A 19,457-nucleotide genomic window follows, 5' to 3' on the forward strand; every position below is an offset into this window, starting at 1 on the left:
CCAATTTAACGTCTTTTTATGCATCCATTTTGTGTCAGTTTTTGCATCTAGTCTTACGCCAGGTTTTGTATCTAGTCTTACACTAGTTTTTGCTTCTATTTTTGCACCAGCTTTGGTGCCTATCTTTGCACCATGTGTTGAATTTGATTTAGCACCAAATTTTGCATCCATTTTTGTGCCCATTTTTGCATCTTTTTTTGGACCATTTTTTACATCCACATTTACGTTTGATTTGTCTCCATTTTTCCCATCTCATTTTGCACCATATTTTGCGTCATTTGTTTCATCCAATTTTGCATCATTTTTAACACCATCTCTTGCATCTAATGTTACATCATTTTGAGCATCCAAATTTGCATTTATATTTGCATCTTATGTTGAGTCATGTGTTGTGTCCACCTTTGCATCTTATTTTGTGTCTAATGGTACATTCAATTTAGAGCCATTTTTTACGTCTACTTTTGTATTTGTTTTTGCACCAAGTTTTGCATCCAATTTTAAGCTATTTTATGCCCCTTTTTGCACCATTTTTTTGTGTCTACTTGTGTCGAATGTTGCACCATTATTTACACCGACTTTTTCATCCAATTTTGCATTTTTTTGGTGTCTAGTTTTACATCGTTTTCACCATCCAAATTTGCATCTTTTTTTGCCTCATTTTGTGTCCACATTTGCATATAATTTTGTGTCTGAGTTCGAGCCTAAATTTGCATGTGATTAGGAATCATTTTTTACATCCAATATGGCATCCTTGGTTTCACCTTTTTTCAGCCCCATTTTGCATCTTGTTTTATGTCTTTTCTTACATCTTTTTTTTTTCCTTTTTTGCATCCAAGTTTGCATCCCAAGTTTACACCATTATTTGCATCATCATTTGGCATATTAATTTGTAACGTTTTTTGCTTCTTTTTAACGCTCAACTTTGCATCTTATTTTACATCTAATTGTTGTCTTTTTTTGCATCTAATTTGGTGCCCATTTATGTGTCCTTGTTTTTGCCCAATTTGATATCCTTTTGTATGCCATGTTTTGTTCCCTTCTTTGTGTCAACTATTGCACAATTTTTCACTTCTAATTTAAAACACTTTGTATGTCAATTGTTTGCATTTTTGTATTAATTCCTAGTTTAACATCCAATTTTACTTTCAATTTTGCATCCATGGTTACATCCGCATTTGACTTCTTATATAGAGTATGTTTTTCTTTACATATATGACCCCCTTTATAGATTCATAGTGAAATATATGATAGTTTCTAAATATCATTAAAGCAGATATCACAATTCAAAATCATTTGTAAAGAAATTTAAGAGAAATTGACAACATCCATCCAAAAAAATAACAATGTGTCATTAACAATTTTCAAAACATGTATAAAATAGCAACATAATACTAATAAAATCAGTATTATTTTTAATCAAAACAAGTAAAATTCAAATATGAGTAACAAATCAAAATATTTCATGAATATCGTTATTCTACGATAAATTAACAACATACATAAATCAAACTCATCGTATGATTACAAAATCAAAATGTCTCATTGATATAGGGTAAATTCACAACACCCATCTAAACATAGCAATGTCATTCTACACAATAATTTCTTCATAAAAAACAATGCATGTGCATGCATAGCTACCACCACCAAGATCATCCTCATGATCATATTGACCATCCTCATTACTCTGATCCACATCATCACCAACACCGCAACTATCATCATCATCATCTCCTCCTTCACCACCATCATCCTCATCCTCATCATCTCCTGATATATGTTGAACATAATTTGGATCATCGTCTTGGCAATCATTACCTATAGCATTCTGACAAAAAAAATAAATATTACATGTTAGTATTAATTACATAACGCAACGCATGTTTTTGTTATACAATGTTAACCATAAAATGAGGTAAGATATAATATCTAATAGTACTAAAAAATAAAATGAAAATATAGTTTAAAAGTATATTGGAAATCCAACTAAGATTACATACCATAGAGTCCATCCAAACAACAAATTCAACCCATCTCTTTTGCTGCAGCACCTCCTTTTCCAAATGATTTGGAGGTCTTCCGTATTTTAGTTCCTATCAATCAGTAAATAGGGAGAAATTAGATAACAATGACTTTCTTCTAGTACAAAATTTATTAAAAAAATATCACATGTTTAATATACTTACAAAGGTTGTTATCAATGCTTTTAAACCTTTCTAGCCACTACGATAAGTGACTTTTGTCTTGGTTAACCTCGCCTTGGATGCCTTGTCCTTAAACATAAACCAATTCAATTTATTTTCACACAAATACATGTCTAAGATACTTATAAGTATTAATACATTCTAAATAATGTTTAATGAAAAATTCAATACCTGAATGCTCTCATTGCCGGCTTTTCTTTGTGCATCCAACTTCTCATATGATTTTACAAGTTCTTTCCATACTTTAAAAGGTATGTCAATAGGTCTTTGTTTCAGTCTTTGATCTTGAGGCATTTTTTTAATTTTTCTTGTTTGGTTAAAAATGTTGGTTAAAAAAAACCGAACAAGTAATTCACATCAATGGCATGGGGACTCTATGGATATGTGTAAAAAAATGGCTATAAAGAAAACATCCAAAAAACATATGAGCTCTCCCTTTGATGGTCACTTGGGGCATATGGCTGGAAAGGAACAACTCCATTTTCGAAAATGAAGGACAATCCTTTCTCAAAGTCCTTCCTAATATTTGCTCAAAATGTCTTAAAATGAAAAACAAAATTCAAACGTCATCCTTAAACATCTCCCTTAAATATAACGTTGGACCATAAATTCTTCACTTTTATTGTTATCGGCTCTGGAATGATTTTTCTATATGCAATTATATAATGAAATATGTGTGCACTAATGAAAAAACATCGAGTTTCATTTTTCATAATCACAAACAATGAAAAAAGAATCACACGTAACTAGCATCATTTTGGAAATTTTATATTTATTAAAAATCTTTAACATGTTTTCCTCCCATATCTCATAAAAAGGTGTGAAATTTTTTATATACTCTCCAATAAGCACTACAACAAAACCAGCGATTTGGAGGTTTTACACTAAGTTTTTCAACATCGAGCTTACTAGGGCTTGCACCACTTGGGTTATTAGTAAGAATCTCATGAGGTTTGCATAGCCATGATTATTAGAATCAAAATAGTAGGATTTGCACTAAAAAACAGTTCATAGAGCTTTCCTGCTGGGGAGAAAATCACAAGTTCAACTTCTGCAGTGCAGAGCACCGAGAGCTCATAAGCTTTCTTCAGCAATCCACCAACGTTTGGAAAATGTAGCCTGCCTGCTAGCGATGTTCTCAATCCTCTTCCTCTGCATCTTTCCCCTCACTATTCTCGTATGTCCTCTTTCATTTTTCCCTCCAAACAAACCCTCTCAAATTGAGAAAGCAGAACAACTCACTCGATGAGAATCCGAATCCAATTATCGCTTCTAACAATAACCCAATACGATACCAGAAGTGATTACACAAAACCTCATTGACTCTTCATTTGTTTGGAAAAGAGCCAAGCATATACTTCTGACGAGGGTTTCCGTCTCAAGTCTGGCTCGCAGGACGTCGCTTAGTCAATTGCGAGAAAAATTTTCCACCTGCTTGTCACATACGGTTTGTCACACTATATATTAAAATAAGGTTGATCATACTAACAATAAGGTTGTATAGTTTAAAAGGAGGGCTCTCCTGACTGCATTTGGTTGGTTTATAGAAAAGATTGCTGGAATGTGTAATGTGAATGCTCTACTAACTGTTTTTTAAGCATTTGGAAGTATTAAAACCCCCTAGGATAATTAATGTAAGACCTGTTAATTAATGTGTAAAGATGGCTATTGTCCTTGGGCTACCTTAGCTGTTCGTGTTTAGTGATCTGTGGTATTATGACTCCTCAAGTCACTATTAAACCATGAGAACCATGCCCAGGCAGACTAGTGTGACATTGTGGATGAGAACCAAAACTAGACTCCTATAACCTCCTTTTTCATCCTTTAAATTGCAGAATTAACTGACTGTTCTAGTAATCGTTCTTGAGCACCTGAAGATGTGCACCCTAAATAATAAGAATAATACCATGTAACATATGAATAGTCCATCCTGTGCATGTAGGATATGCACATGAGGTCCAATAAAATCACTAACCAGAATACCAGGTGTTATTAAAGCCTCTACAGGTTGATATATATGAATGTTACAGTGTGCAGGAGTATGATTCAATTCCATACGAAAATACAAAACATCTGATAGGATTTCCTTATACCTCATAGGCAAACAACCATTGTCCCTTCTATAGATGAGCAGAATAAGTGCTTGGTTCTCTACACTAAATAAAGACAAAGTATAGTAATTATTGCTGACAAAATAGGATTTAAATCGCGGTTCAATTGCTTGACATTCAGCTGGTCACAGAATTGTAGAGTGCATAATCATAAGTGATGTTGCGAGCCTCATTGCTCAAAGTCTAAGGGTCTTGCGAGCCATAATCACAGCCATGTATGGCATATCTTGTGATTATGGCATTTTATGAGGTCAATTCTTGTGAAGACATTTCAGTTTATAATAAATTTTGAACCTCAACAGAGTTTTGGCAAGACCTGGCTGAGCTAGGACATCAACAACACAACTGATATGAATGACATAATCTAGCCTCAAGAGGGAGCCTCTTTTGTTTCATCACTCTAACAATCTATGAAGTGGTGGAAAGCATAACAACTTCCCCTTGAATATGACACCTAAACTGAGTACAAATCCTAAATGATGCAGCCCTTGGTGCATGTCTCTCAAAGTATCGATATTTCAAATGTTGAAAGCTCTTGTGCCCATTTGATATGCATTCGATTGCAGTTCCCCTGAAGAAAGAATCTTATAAAGGTGAGGCCATGGCCAATATGTTAGCCATATCCATCGGAGTTGCCATTGCTTGACAACTTTAGTGTGATCAGTCCCACCATGATTCACATGGGCTTCTACTCAACACTGGCTGTTGCTATTGTAAGAGTCTTCAAGCTCGTTGAACCCATAGTATTGATAAGTGTATTCTTTGGGTCTCTGGTTTTGAAATTCTGCCTATGTTTTCCTCTCAGTATCATTATTTCAAATGCTGAAAGCTCTAATTCCCATTGCTGTGTATTTGATTGTGGTTTCCCTGAAGAAAGAAGCTTATAAAGGTGAGCCCGAGGCCAATATGTTGGCCATATCCATTGGAGTTACTATTTCAGCTTATGGGGAGGCCAAGATGAATGCATGGGAGGTGATTCTCCAGTTAAGTGCAGTTGCATGTGAGACTACCCAATTGGTTCTCATACAAATTCCACGAACATCAAAAGGGATTAAGTTGAATCCCATCACATCTTTGTTGCTCCTTGTTGCCTTGTTTTTCTCAGCACCCCCTGGGCCTTAGTAGAATACCCATTTCTGATAATCAGGGTCTCTTCCTTTGATTTGGATTACATGACATTTCTGCTTGTGCCTTGGCTCTTAATCTTGCAGTATTTCTTCTGATAGGAAAGACTTCAGCCTTGACTATGAATGTTGCTGGTCTTGTCAAGGACTGGCTGCTCATAACATAATCTTTGTCTGTAATAAATGAAAAGGTTACAGTCATAAACTTGAGTGGGTGTGGACTGGCTTTTCTGGCTGTCTGTTACTATAATCATTTGAAACTTCAAGCTCTCAAGTCCAATGACAACCAACCAAAGTACCTCAGCAGTGCAGCTGATGCCAATGATGAAGGAGAAGGTTTGATAATGACGAGTGGGAGATTCTCAATCAGAGATTCAGAACCAGTAGAGAAAAATAAAACTCAAGCTTCAGGATTAGGTATTTAGATCATTAATATTGTCTTGTGCTAGAGATTATTGTTCTTGGATTGGCTCCTCTATGCCCAGATCTATTTGCAGGGAACAGGCCAATCATTCACAGTGAAGAAGATAATGACAAGATTAGTGTATAATGATGGACAGGATGGTGCCATGGTGCCAACCTAAATCTCAAGTAAGGAGACATCTGTTCATCAATTTGTCAAGAAGCATGGCCTACAATTCAATTGCTCTAAGCCTATCACTTCTTCCACCTGTCAAATAAATTGTTTCCTGTTTGTTTAGTTTGACAAAAGCAACATTGAAGAAGAACGTATTTTCACTTGCACTAGGATTTGTAATTTTGTATATAATTGGACTTAAGAAAAGGATTGTTAAACATGTAAATCATAGATTGTGGAGGAGCTCTTTATGTCCAACCTTTATACCATGCAACCACAACCACTAGACATCTCATCTATCAAATCATAGACTAGGCAACCCATCAAAGGGAACAACAAAGTGAAGAAGAACCAACGACACATTTGATCAGCCACAAAAACAAATTTCCAAATATGAGAAGGTATCTATGATGCAGGAAACATGGCCCGCCCCTGCATACCAGCTGCGTTTTCATATCGAGTCACTGAAACACAACTAAAATGCTCTTGAAACACATTTCAATTCATATGAAATGTATTTTCACATGGGAAACGCATTTCAATTCATATGAAACATATTTCACATGAGAAACGCATTTCAATTCATATGAAACATATTTCACATGGGAAATGCATTTCAACATCTGTACAACGTGTTTCTAAATGAAATTTGTTTGATTTTGCCTTGATTTAAATGTTGGGAACAACATTTTTTTGTTTTAATAACTAATTAGAGGATAATTATGAATTCATGAGACTTTTAGAAACTTCATACACTAGAAATATTTATTTAAGACTGGGTTTCACTCTCAATTTGCGTTAAAATGATGGCAATTAATGGTAATGTTAAAGTCTTAAAGTAAAACCTTTACTTAAATTTTTAACATTACCATTCATTGTCTTGAGATGTTTAAAAGTGGTTCCCATCTCCTCTAACTTCATATCGAGAAAGTAGAACTTCATATCCCATTCAAAATTCAACAGAGTTAACATTTTTCGAGATTTCAGGATTGGCAATTAATCAAAAGCACCAAGTGCTTTATGTACCTCAATGTTAGTGATATTGCTTATTTGACTCCTCTATCATTGCCTTAGCAAAACTGTACCCTTCCCTCAAACAAAAAATCAATGATTGGGCACACTAAGCTTTTCATACCATATTTTAAAGTTTGGATTACGTAGTTTCATCATGTTAAAATCGGCAACTAGGGCCAAAATCCACATGGGTCATCTTATTTATGACAACTGATATTTTTCTTGGATTCCTCTCTCCGAGAGGTGTAGGAGTGATCTAAAGATCATCCGATTTTGACATGTACAAATGAAGTTATGAATTTACTTTGATTATGGACAAATTGTCAAGGTCAGCCAACAAACTTATGTAGGCTCAGAAGCCCAACAGTCACGTCTATTCATCCTCAACGTTTGCTATAAATACATGATGCCTTAGCCTCATTTGGATACACTCATCTTCACACTTCTCTCTCTCTCTCTCCTCGTTCATTGGGTATGGATTTCTAGGCATCTCTCTCTCCACACGTCTGAAATTTCAGGAAAGCAAAATTTCAAGAGGCTGAAATTTCAAGAGACCGAATTTCTGGACAGTTTGACCAAGCGTTGACCAACATGAGTTGACCTCCTTTGACTACGTTTTGTGGGGGCTATCTCTATTTGGGCAAGCCGCATTTCTAGGCACAGAAATTGAGGCCAAACATTGACTTTGACCAACGTTGACTGCAGCTAGGGCTAACCACAGGTTGGTTGTTTGACCAAATTTGACTGCGCTGATTTTGGGTTCTTTTGAGGGTTGATTCATCTTGTTGTTTGGAGGCCGAAGTTGACTGAAGTTGACCAATTTATGAGGGTCAAATCTACCCTGTTGACCAGCAATGACTTTTCTGGTTAGGTCTCTTTTGCCGCTGTCATTAATTATCAGATCTGTAAATTGTAATATCTTTCTCTCTCTCTGCTGAATTATTGAAGAATATAAGAAGAATTGATCAAGAGTTTCCCCACATTGGGGTTAAGTGATGGTGGAATATTGCTTGTCATTTATGTTTGTCATGTAAATGTTCTTGCTCATTTATTCATAATGATTTCTTTCCACATTTCAATATATATCTATATATATATATATATATATATATATATAGTGTGGAAAATAGTAGTGAGTAAGGTCTTCTTTGAATTGTGACTTAGTCAAAGAGACCACAAGCAATCCTATCTTTGACGTGCACGAGTTCCTAAAAGTTAGGTCAAGTTCCTAAAAATTAGGATGAGTTCATAAAATAGTTTAACTCGTGCGTATAGTTGGAGGCTCAATTGTTTGTCTCCTAGTGTGAATTATATTTGGAAAAGGACAAGCAAGTGAGCTTCAGTATCTAAATTGAGGCAGGATGAGTTACATGACTCAATTAGACTCGGTTAACTAGTCAATCACAAGACCGAGATTCAAAAATAAACTTGCTAGATATACCTTATGTGAATTGCTTGTAAGAAGGACGAAGGCACAGAATTGAATCATTGTTTTGTGAGCACAAGGTTGTGAGACAAGACAATAGAGAGCACGAGTTTTGTGTGTGAGCTAGCAGAGCTAGGAAGAGTGTGAAGGAGAGGCCTATACGCAGAGTTTTGGCACAGAAAATCCTTGTTGGTGTACGCAGGAATTAGGAGTAATTCCTAGAAGATAGGGCCACTATTGCGCTAGGAAATAAGAGGCTTCCAACGAAAGGAAATAGGGGCAAGCCAGCGCAAAGATTTAGGAGCTAAGGACAGGGTTGTTGCAAGCAGGTTTCAGTTAAGTGTCAATAGAAAGAACAGTGTTGTTCTCTAGTGAAACAATTTGCCTTGTATTAATTCTATTTGCTCAACTTTCTCAATAAAATTCTATAGCTAGCAGAGGGTTTTCCTAGCACGGTTCTCTACAAAAATCTTGTCTTGGTGTTACAAATTAGTTTCAAAATTGTTTACTACAGCAGTTGCAAGATTTTTAAGGAAATTCTACATGGTATCGGAGCAAGGAACAAAATAAATACCAACACAAGTTGATTGGCACATCCTAGTGCAACATCATAAGGAGAATCTCCCTGAAATAGTCATAGCCCAAAGGAGCCTAGCAAAGTGGAGAAGAGGATTGGTTTTGGTTCGTTTTTCTTGTAACTAATTAGGCCAAGTTAGGCAGGAGCAAGTAGCTTGCAAGAGGAGCATTTTGGGTAGTCTTTTTGTGCATTATTTGTGGTGCAAACAACTTGCAAAACAGACCAAGTTTTTTATGTGTTGTTACAGGAGAGATTAAGCCCTAGTTTAGGGCTGGTCTATGTTCTTAAGGAGCTGGAACAACAATATATAAGAGGACAAGAGCTAACGCATAGAAGAGGAACCTGTGGAGAAATGTTTGCAAAGTTTTGAGGCAACAAACTATGGGTTGACGTAGGTGCAAGATGCCCTAATCAGAGGGTCGAAAACTTCAGGTAATTGCACAGGGGTGTGACCTAGAGAAGCAGAAGAAGTCTCTATTGGTTAAGGTATGTTGAATGTTATTCTCAAGTTGATGTTCTACTAAGTGGATGAGGTCCCATTGGACAATTGTGTGGGCAGCTTAAGTGTACAGGTTGGAGGGTTGTTAGAAGTTGCCCTATTGTGCCCTAAGTACAGCCTCTTGTGAAGGACTACTAAGCTATTAGTGGGCAGGTGTTGGAGAGCTCTCTGGGAAAGCAGGACAGCGTACCAAGGTTTGAGAGCAGATAACTGTTTAGAGGGAGCATCAAACTTCGTTTCATGGAAAGGGAGGATCATGATAGTTTTGAAGGATAATGGGGTGGGAGAATTTGTGAAGCAGGCTATACCACCACTACAAGATCCCCAACAGTTGACCCGACATACTAAGAATGATATCAAGGCAAGGACAATTATTCTAGAAGGGGTCAGAGATCATATATTTCCTCATATCCATGAGAAGAAGACAGCTTATGAGATGTTCAAAACTATTTTAGATCTATATCAGAGTACCAGCGATACCAAGAAGCTTGCTCTTAAGGAGAAGCTAAGGAGTATCTAGGTGAACAAGGATGAGTCCATTGTCACGTATTTGTCAAAATTCACTCATGAGTATACCAGAGCATGACCTTGTGAGTTTTGCTCTTCTACGACTTCACAAGTCTTGGTATGGGTTCCAGGATGTTGTCAATGACAGAGATAATTTTCCTAGTTGGGAAATGCTATTGACTGACTACGTTCAGGAAGATATCCGAAGAAGGACCAAAAATGGTAGATCGATGAAGACAGAGGACGAGGAGAACTTTTCCATAACAAGCAAGAGTAGCAAGACCAAGGGCACGGAGGGCCAAGGAGTGGTCGAGTCTAGTCAAAAGGGCAAGTAAAAGGATCTAAGAAAGGTCAAGTGCTTCCATTGCCATGAGTTTGGACACTATGCCACTAAGTGTCCTAAGCGAAAGAACGAGTCCAGTGAGGATCATGTAGCTACATCAGCAAAGCTAGATGCATTTTTTGCCCAGTTCGAGAAATATTTATCATTGATTGCTTGCATGCCAAGCTCAGCAGACAGCAGTGTATGGTATATTGATTCGGTAGCATCCTTCCACATGACATCCTTCCACATGACCAAAAAAAAAGAAAAATTTTAGACACCTGAAGGAGAAGGACGTGTAGTTTCAAATCGAGAGGAATTGGTACTCTCAGTTTTCAGAGGGAGTCAAGTAATCCCCTCCATCTCAGAGATGTCTTTTATGTTCCAAGATTAAAGCAGAATCTTGTTTGGATAACTACCCTTGAGGACAAGGATTATGATGTCATTTTCAGCAAAGGTAAGGCTTACCTCCAGCACTTAGCTTTTGGATGTAAGAAGCAGATAGGTGTGAGGATGAAAAATCACTACAAGTTCTAGGTAGAGACAAGTGCAACCTTGAGCAGCAAGGCAAGGAGAGCTCAGAGTAGAGAATTGATGGTTGAGGAGAGCAAAACCCAAAGGGAGTCCTTAGAGCAAGAGCAGATTAGAGTACCTAAGAAAAGCTACTCAAGAGTCAAGATGGAGCCTCAGCCAATATGTCTGTTTAAGTCTAAGGAGCCCTTAGAGCAAGAGCAGATTAGAGTACCTGAGAAGAAGCTACTCAAGATGGAGCCTCAGCCAATATCTCAGTTTAAGTCTAAGGAGTCCTTAGAGCAAGAGCAGATTAGAGTACCTGAGAAGAAGCTACTCAAGATGAAGCCTCAGCCAGTATCTCAATTTGAGTATAAGCTAGTTGGCAGTTGGGCCAACCAACAAGATGATGAGGAGCATAGCCGAAGGCGAGTCGAGACAACGACTCAAGCAATGACTCCCAGCATAGGGAGAGTTTGGGCCAAGTGGGCAAAGGATTTGTTTAAGGGAGATCAAGGGAGAGTTGGATCTTCCAATATCACCTTCAACCAAAGGAAGCAGCCACAAAGGTACACAGGGTGCATGGCCCTTATGACTAAAGTGATAGACTCGCAGAGCATGGTGGGAAAGAAAAGGTCTTATCAAGTTCCGCAAAAGAAGGCAAAGTCTTCTAGTTCAGCGGAAGAAGCTGCAACAACGGAGAACGTGGTAGTATTGGAGATAGATCCAAGTGGACGAGGTTCTTCCAAAAGCACCTTTCTCGCTAAGAGGGAATGTTGAAAATAGAAGCGAGTAAGGTCTTCTTTGACTTGTTCCTTAGTCAAAGAGACCACAAGCACTCATGTCTTTAGCATGCATGAGTTCCTAAAAGTTAGGACGAGTTCCCAAAAATTAGGTCGAGTTCATGAAGCAGTTTAACTCATGTGTATAGTTGGAGGCTCAGTTGTTTGTCTCCTAGTGCGAGTTATCTTTGGCAAAGGACAAGCAAGTGAGCTTCAGTTTCTAAATTGAGGCAAGACGAATTACATGAGTCAGTTAGACTCAGTTAACTAGTCAATCACAAGACCGAGTTCAAAAAATAAACTTGCCAAATTTAGTTGATGTGAATATCTTATAAGGAGGACGAAGGCACAAAAATGGATCACTATTTTGTGAGCACAACATTGTGTTGAGAATATAGTACCAAGGAAGTGTTTCCTAGGAATTTATCCTTTTGGCCTAGGAATACACATTAATATCCTTTTCTCTAAGTGACATTATGTGTTTATTAATGTCAAGGAGCTAAAGAAGCTTTTATGAGTTGTGTACCTTGTAATTCTAATTTATTAAAGTCACATGGGTTATTAAAGTGACTTTGTGTAAAGTACTAAGTCCACTTTATGTTAATAAGGTAACCTTTATATTTTAAAACTCACTTTATGAGCGACAAAGTGACCATGGTACTAAAACATTAAAAGGTTAAGTGAGGGGTCATCATGAGAAAGGGGTCTAATGGGAGCTTGATCTCAACTATAGATCTCATTAGCTGAGATTTAATCTCAGCCATTGATCTTTAGCCTTTAGGGTTAGGTTTCCCTCTCAAAAGAAAAACAGAAGTTAAAGGAAATGAATGATTCTTCATTATTCTTCTCAAAGGAAAGAGGAGGGTGTAGGGAAGCTTGAGAGGAGATCGAGACAGCTAAAGGAGGAGGCTGTGTTCCAAGGTGAACTCAAATCAGAGCAGAACGCAACCATGTTGTGGAGCTTGCATTTGGAGGCAGCAAGGAAGAGCTCCTTCATTCAATCCTCTTGAGAACTATTGAGGAGAGGAAAGGAGATAGGAGGAAGATAATTTTTGTGAAGAAATTCTACAGCAAGAACTAGGAACAAGACCACAGTTAATCAAATCCCTAGAAGGCCGAGTTAAAGCTAAAAAGGGAGCACGAAATTTTGGAAGACTGTCATAGCCAGTGGTTGCACACAGGTCAAAGGCTTATTAGGAGTCAAGTTTGGTTACTCCTCACCGTAGGCAAGTGTTTTAGCAGCATATTTCTCTGCCAGCGTATTTATGTGGGACACAGTGAGATTCTTGGGCCAAGACTAGCAAAAATCTCAAGCCTGGTTTTAGTGGTATATCAATGATATTTAGAGAGCTGTTTTGGAGTGTATTTGCTCAAATTCCAGGGAGGTTAAACGCTGATAAAAAAACCTGTGCATATTTGCTGTGATGAACCCGAGTTTCAAGGAACCTGTGACTGTCAGTGTGGCTTGAATTCCTAAGAAGAAGGAGCATTTCAGAGGACTGTAATTTCAACATGAACATTTGTTGAAGACAGTTCAGAACTCAGTTTGAGAATGGGATTTCAGTGATGCTTCGTCAAAGAAACAAAATAAAATCCTCCTAGAAGAACTGGTTTTCCCCGCTGCGGGGTTTTTCTAGGATCATGTTGACCAAAAACAGTGTAAAATTCATGTGTGTGCTTGCCTTATTTTTTCTCTTATCAGCTGAAAGTGAAATGTAGAGTACCTCTATGTTGTTTCAAGTTAAATGCAGAAAATGATAAAATGATGTGTATATCAGTCATATGCTATTGATGGGTTTTGGGCATTAAACCTTGCAAGAATTTGAAACTGGGTGGGCTACAGCATGAGCAGACATTAATTTTTTACAGGTTGTGAGACCAAACAATAGAGTGCGAGTTTTGTGTGTGAGATGGCAGAGCTAGGAAGAGCGTGAAGGAGAGGCCTCTGCACAGAGTTTTGGCAGAGAAAATCCATGCTAGTGTGCGCTAGAAATCAGGAGTAATTCCTAGAAGATAGGGCCACTATTGCACTAGAAAATAGAGGCTTCCAGCACAAGGAAACAGGGGCAGGCCAGCACAAGGATTTAGGAGCTAAGGACAGGGTTGTTGCAAGCAGTTTTCAGCTAAGTGTCAGCAGAAAGAACAACCTTGTTCTGTAGTGAAACAGTTTTCCTTGTAATTAATTTTATTTGCTCAACTTTGTCAATAAAAATCTACAGCTAGCAGAGGGTTTTCCATGTAGGGTTCCATAGAAAAATCCTGTGTTATTGTATTGTATGAATGTGTTTTTAACTCTTTTTTATTCCGCTGCAAAAGAGTAGAGAAACTCTGTGTCTTGGTGTCACAAATTAGTTTCAGAATTGTTCACTACAGCAGTTGCAGAATTTTCAAAGAAATTCTACAAAAAGGTGCTAATGGTTCCCTATAACGCTAAATCTGGGCACATTGCTCCATCATGATAAGAGGAAGCTGGTTCAAAAGAAAAAAGTCTGGAAGTAAGGTTGCCCTCAGGTGCAAAATCATATTATAGCAAAGCAAGAGGTTACAAAATAAGAAAACTCAACCAAGTGAGACTATCAGATAAAGCATGAAAGGAAACTGTTTGAGGAAACTGATCGGCCCGATGTTCTTGCGCAATGTTAATTTTCTCTGTTTTGTTTTGCTTCCACCAAGTAAATACATGTAAGTGAGCGTTTATGATATCACAATATAGCCAGCATTGTTTCTCATATTCTACTCAGAAGCACCTTACAATCCTAGTTTCAGGATATGTGCATTAATTTAAAAATAAAATCAAAAAAATCCTTTGCAAACGACAAAAGCATTACCTCTTTGAAGAAGTGTCTAAAGAACAAATTAAACATAACTGCAATTCATCAAACGCAACTTTGTCTTGAAAAATGTGTCTTCGGGTACAGATTATCTTGTCTAGAATTACCATTAATTGTTGTCGACCAGAGAAATATCTGCCTCCGATCCATTCATCTGCACCTCAAGATAGCTATTTTGATTGCAATGCTGTTGTTTATAGCCCTTTGGAGGAAACTTTGGAATTTTGTGAAGTAAAGACAAATATGATAATGTGCATTGTTTTATTTGGTCAAATGAACCTATCTCCGTTAGATACGAAACATTATACATTTTGAATGTTATATTGGAAAAGTCTAACATGTTATTTCTATTCTATGCTTGCTGATATAAGAGCAATAAGCCCTCATAATCCTGACTCAAAAGAACAGAGAAAACAGAAATTTGTGAAAAGACTGAAATACCATGCCACAAATGCACCACTGTGATTGCCAAGAAATGCATCCAGATCTCTCTTTGCCTGATCCTGTTGCTTTCCATGACAGACAAGTACAACAACATACTCCTGCAAGTGGAAATTCAATCCCATTTATCAGTTCATCAAGCTTCATCCCCACTATTCCGATGGAAAGACAAAAAGCATGACTGGATGAAGGAAAGTGTATTTAATTTAAAATAGAAAGGGAGCTTATATTGCTTGTGTATATGATCAACGCTCGCTGAAAGAATGACAAACCCTCAATTCTAAACCCTAAGATAAACCTAAAGCTCCCGTGGTTTGAATTCAGAACTTGTTGTTTCTGGAATTCCCTGTTTTTCCGATTACAGAACATTGCGAAGGAGTTCAACAGTATTGAGAGCAGAAAAGACAAAGCAAACTTGATGATTCAGTATGTGTTCATATCTCAGGAAGTTCCATAAAGGTACTATCAATATTCGGGTAAATTTTCTCTGGTGTTCAGAATTTCATGCAATATCTTGCGAAGAATCCAAAATATAACGAATTCGCCATCAAAGCGCATCAAATCCCACCAAAAATACACAGAAAAGCAAAACCCTAATTACCCGATAAAACAAACCATAGCCCGCTAAATGCATCTACCATAGAGTTTCTTCAGCACCCCATTGAAATGACAAATCTGATCATCATCAACAGGCGAACAAAACATCAAGAACCCGATAAAAACAGATCTTACTAAAAAGGAGAAAAATTAGAAGTAAATAACTGCCCAAATGCATCTTCCTTATAGTCAAGGTCCCATTTATGTGCACAGGAAAAGGGCCACCGAAGAGGCCATGAAAACAACTTTCAACTGAGAAAACAAAATCATGAAATAGCCATGGATTAAGAAATTTACATGTCAAGAAGGACATCCTCCTCTTCTTCGCCCGTGGTGACAGTAACCTCCTCAAGCTTAACAATGGGTGCAACCTGAGCTCCAGTGTCCTCTTCCTTTCCGGCACCATCCTCGTTCTCTCTCGAATCGTCATCTACTGCCCGTGTAAGAACAGGATCCTCCTGAGTTCCAGCCATCCCAATACCAGATAGTGCACAGAGGGAAGGCTCGAATGAAATCGATGGATCCAAAATATGCCAGAAACTCGCCCAATATCAGACACGAATGCGAAACCCCGAGGATTTTGGACAAAGGATTTAACTGTGCAAAAATGCTTTGAAGGCAAGGGCAAAGAGGTCGACGGAGAGAAAACACTCTATATAAGGGTTTTTGAGGTCGATGGAGAGAAAACACTCTATATAAGGGTTTTGAAGAGGGAAGGCCGGTAGCTGTTAAAGATTGAGAGTAAAAGTAGCATCGTTAAAGATAATATAATAAATTATTACAGGGATGGTTGGGGGGTTTCAAAGGGAGAGAAGGCTATGGAATAACCCCTAAATCATCTCCAACATGAGAGGCCTATTTCATTCATGTTGTCATGTTGGGACCAGAGGTTGTTGTGCGTTTTTTGTTTTCGCAATTTTGAACTCTTTCCTCGGTGATATATTATTGTGTTTATTGTAATAATAATGGGATGGGGTTGAGGGGTTTGTAAATGAGATAAATATGGAAAAGTAATTAGAAATATTGGTTTTAAATTATTATAATAAGTATTGTTGTGGTTGATCCATGATAAGTTGTAGGGTAGTTGGTTTGTATGGGGTTTAGTTGTTACGAGGTCTTAAGTTCAAATTTCATGGGGAGGGGTTGAGAATGGAAGTCATTTTGGGGGCATCAAAACTATTCTAAGGGGCATCTTCCACTGAGCTTTACACAATCCTCGATGTTGAGGATGAAAATAATATGAATATGCCAAGCTCACTCTACAGCCTAGTATGGTTACAGCCATGTTTGTCCATCATTCCAAGGGGCATCTTCCACTGAGCTTTACACAATCCTCAATGTTGAGGATGAAAATAATATGAATATGCCAAGCTCACTCTACAGCCTAGTATGGTTACAACGATGTTTGTCCATCATCAAAGTTGAAATTTTGCCAGTGTCGGCCAAAATAAATTTAAAAAAAAAAAATACAAAACATTTAAATAATGTTTGCTCATAAAAAATAATTGCCAATGAAGAAATTGGATCCCTCTCCGCTCATATTATATCTATATTTAAGATGGGTCTATGCTAGTGGATAACACAAAAATCACAAAGTGAAGAAGAGTTTAATTTCAAGTCAAAGCAAAACTTTGGGACTAGCGCAATTCATCTAACTTCTATTGAAATGCGGTATTTATACGTGTAATGTGATCTATATCTATATCTATATATATCTATATATATCTATATATATATCTATATATATATATATATATATATATATATAGTGTAATTGCTATTATGTTGTTAAATGGTTGTTTAATTAATGTTGGTTATTCGATGGCAAGATGGTTTTGTAGCTCTTAATGATGTAATTGTTCATCTTCTTGGTTGTAGTGTGCCATGTTGTTGACATACAAATATTGTAATGGAGCCAAAAAATAATGACAGTAAAGCATAGTAGGAAGTTATAAGTTTATCCTCCTGGAAAAGCAAAATTGTGGAGTTAAAGAACCACTTCTAGGAAATCAATTTCTATCACATCCATAGGGAGCTAAATACAACTGTAGATTCTCTCTAAAAAAGAATTATTTGTCTGGAGACAGGTTACATATATTATGATGAATTAGTTGGCAACCCAGTTCAAAGTTCTCATTCGATGCCCATATACTAATATGGATCAGCTTTAAGTCAAATTTTCAATTAGTTATCAACTAGCTTACTATAAATTTCAAGTGAGTCTACATTCAGATTTCAATTAGCCTCAAATACAATGTCTTTCTTTTTCTCTTGACAGGGGCCTCTTCATGGTTGTATAATACACTTTCGGGAATTTTTTGTTACAGGCTAATGTCATTTCTAGTCACTGTCTTTGTTTTTCTCATAGTAGGGCCCTCTTCGTGGTTGTATAATACACTTTCTACAATTTTTGGTTGCATGCTATTGTCATTTCTAGTCAGTCTTATAATTTGCAGAAGAAAAAAAATTGTAAAACCCTGGTTTTACGACAACTTCTTTTTCTCTTCTTCTGGGTCGTGATGCCTTGTCTTCTGGCAACCCATTGTAATGACAGAAGTTACAATCTTTTTGTCAATGTTTGTGCTTTTTTTCTTCCTCGTGAATAACAAAAGGGTCCTTTTTTTCTATAGTAATAAGAAGAAGAAGAATAAGAAGAAAGATATTGTAATGGTTATGTCATGGTTGGCATTCCTAAATATAAGCAGATATAGGATAAGCATGCATGCATATTAGAACTTGGTGCGCATGGATGGAATTCAATGTGCCAAATGATGTAGATGTTTCACAAGCATGGGGTGTGACATTTCAACCCTAGTTATCAATAGTGATGAGAGGCCACCAAGGACAATACCCCTTGGACCCTATGATAAGTGTTGCACATTTTGGTGTTAGGAGTGGAAGGGTAAGCTTGGTTCGAGGAGGTTGGTTATGGGATGTTTTTTGGTGCACATGAGGTCGTGCATCAACTACCATGGCTACACTTGAATTAGTGGGTCTTTACAAAAATAAAGTGGGAGAGTTAAGTTTTGTGAACAAAAGTAGCCTATGGGTGATATTTGCATTGATCACTTGTGTTAGGAACCTTTTTAGGCAAGTTAACTAATACTTGGAAGGTGTGAACCATGTAATTGAAATAATTCAATAGTGTCCTCCTTCCTTCAAATGAAGCAACAAAGCCAAGAACGTGACTATCAAATAAATATTAGCCCCCTATTGAGCCCTTGTAGCACATTTACAAATTGCTCAGACATTGATGTCATGGTGTTTCACACTAAGTATATCTAAGATTACATGTGATGGTATATGCCTCATTTTAGTACTAACAACTTCATTAGTTTTGTTCTTATATATTACATACTTTTTTTATTTGTGGTTGTTATGTATGTGATGTTTATAATAATTACAAAACTAACTATGTGAAAGCATCCCTAACATAAATTTTCATTTGGCACTAATAATATTTTCCTTACAACCCCCTTCCTTCATTGGCGGTGGGAAGGAAGCTGATCCTTCCTTCCCCCCACACCCCCCTTCCTTCCTTTGGAAAGAGAGGTAAGAGCAAGAGTTGGAAAGATGCCGGAAAGAATGCCTACCTTTGGTAGTTGTGTTGTCGTATCGAGAGAAAGAAAGTCAGTTACCTGTCGTCCTCCCTTCGGTAGATGAATGCCTACCTTTGGTAGTTACCTTCGGTAGGAGAGAAAGAAAGTCGGTTACCTACGCTTCGCTTCGGTTGCCGTATCGAGAGAAAGAAAGTCGGTTACCTACGCTTTGCTTCGGTTCGGTAGGAGAGAAAGTCGGTATGAGTACTTTGGGTGTTGTTGGTTGTTCTTTTTTTTCGAACAACTGTTACTTGTTTGAAGAAAGAAGTCTATCTTACTCTGAAAGAGGTAAGGGGCGGCACTGCAGGAGAACGGAACACTCTCCGGAGGAGCCAT

General features: G+C 37.4%; 1 protein-coding gene across 3 annotated transcripts; it reads right to left on the reverse strand.

Moving 5' to 3' along the window:
• Nucleotides 1–1,589: 1,589 nt before the first annotated feature.
• Nucleotides 1,590–16,159, reverse strand: LOC149248995 (ran-binding protein 1 homolog b-like). 3 transcript variants are annotated; one of them, XM_089458596.1, is made up of 5 exons: nt 15,820–16,159; nt 14,926–15,026; nt 2,187–2,273; nt 2,001–2,093; nt 1,590–1,828 (listed from the first exon to the last, which is right to left on the reverse strand). In XM_089458596.1, the coding sequence occupies exons 1-3, from the start codon at nt 15,993–15,995 to the stop codon at nt 2,224–2,226; spliced, it is 327 nt and encodes a 108-aa protein (XP_089314722.1). In that variant the 5' UTR covers nt 15,996–16,159; the 3' UTR covers nt 1,590–1,828; nt 2,001–2,093; nt 2,187–2,223. The 3 variants fall into 3 exon arrangements, with proteins under 3 accessions (XP_089314722.1, XP_089314723.1, XP_089314721.1); XM_089458597.1 differs by lacking the exons at nt 2,001–2,093; nt 2,187–2,273; nt 14,926–15,026; XM_089458595.1 differs by lacking the exons at nt 1,590–1,828; nt 2,001–2,093; nt 2,187–2,273 and having other exon boundaries at nt 14,500–15,026; nt 15,820–16,156.
• Between the last annotated feature and the right edge of the window lie 3,298 nt (nt 16,160–19,457).

The sequence above is a fragment of the Pinus tabuliformis genome, chromosome 7 (genome assembly GCF_031772625.1).
Source record: "Pinus tabuliformis cultivar Carrire ecotype Pingquan chromosome 7, CPIR1, whole genome shotgun sequence".
Taxonomy (NCBI): Eukaryota; Viridiplantae; Streptophyta; class Pinopsida; order Pinales; family Pinaceae; genus Pinus; species Pinus tabuliformis.

Excerpts from the sequence above, each read along its gene's own strand:
- LOC149248995 (XM_089458595.1), bottom strand. The coding sequence starts at position 15,995 with ATGGCTGGAACTCAGGAGGATCCTGTTCTTACACGGGCAGTAGATGAC. Across the intron at positions 15,027-15,819 it reads GAGGATGTCCTTCTTGACAT|GAGTATGTTGTTGTACTTGT; the intron begins GTAAATTTCTTA and ends TTCCACTTGCAG.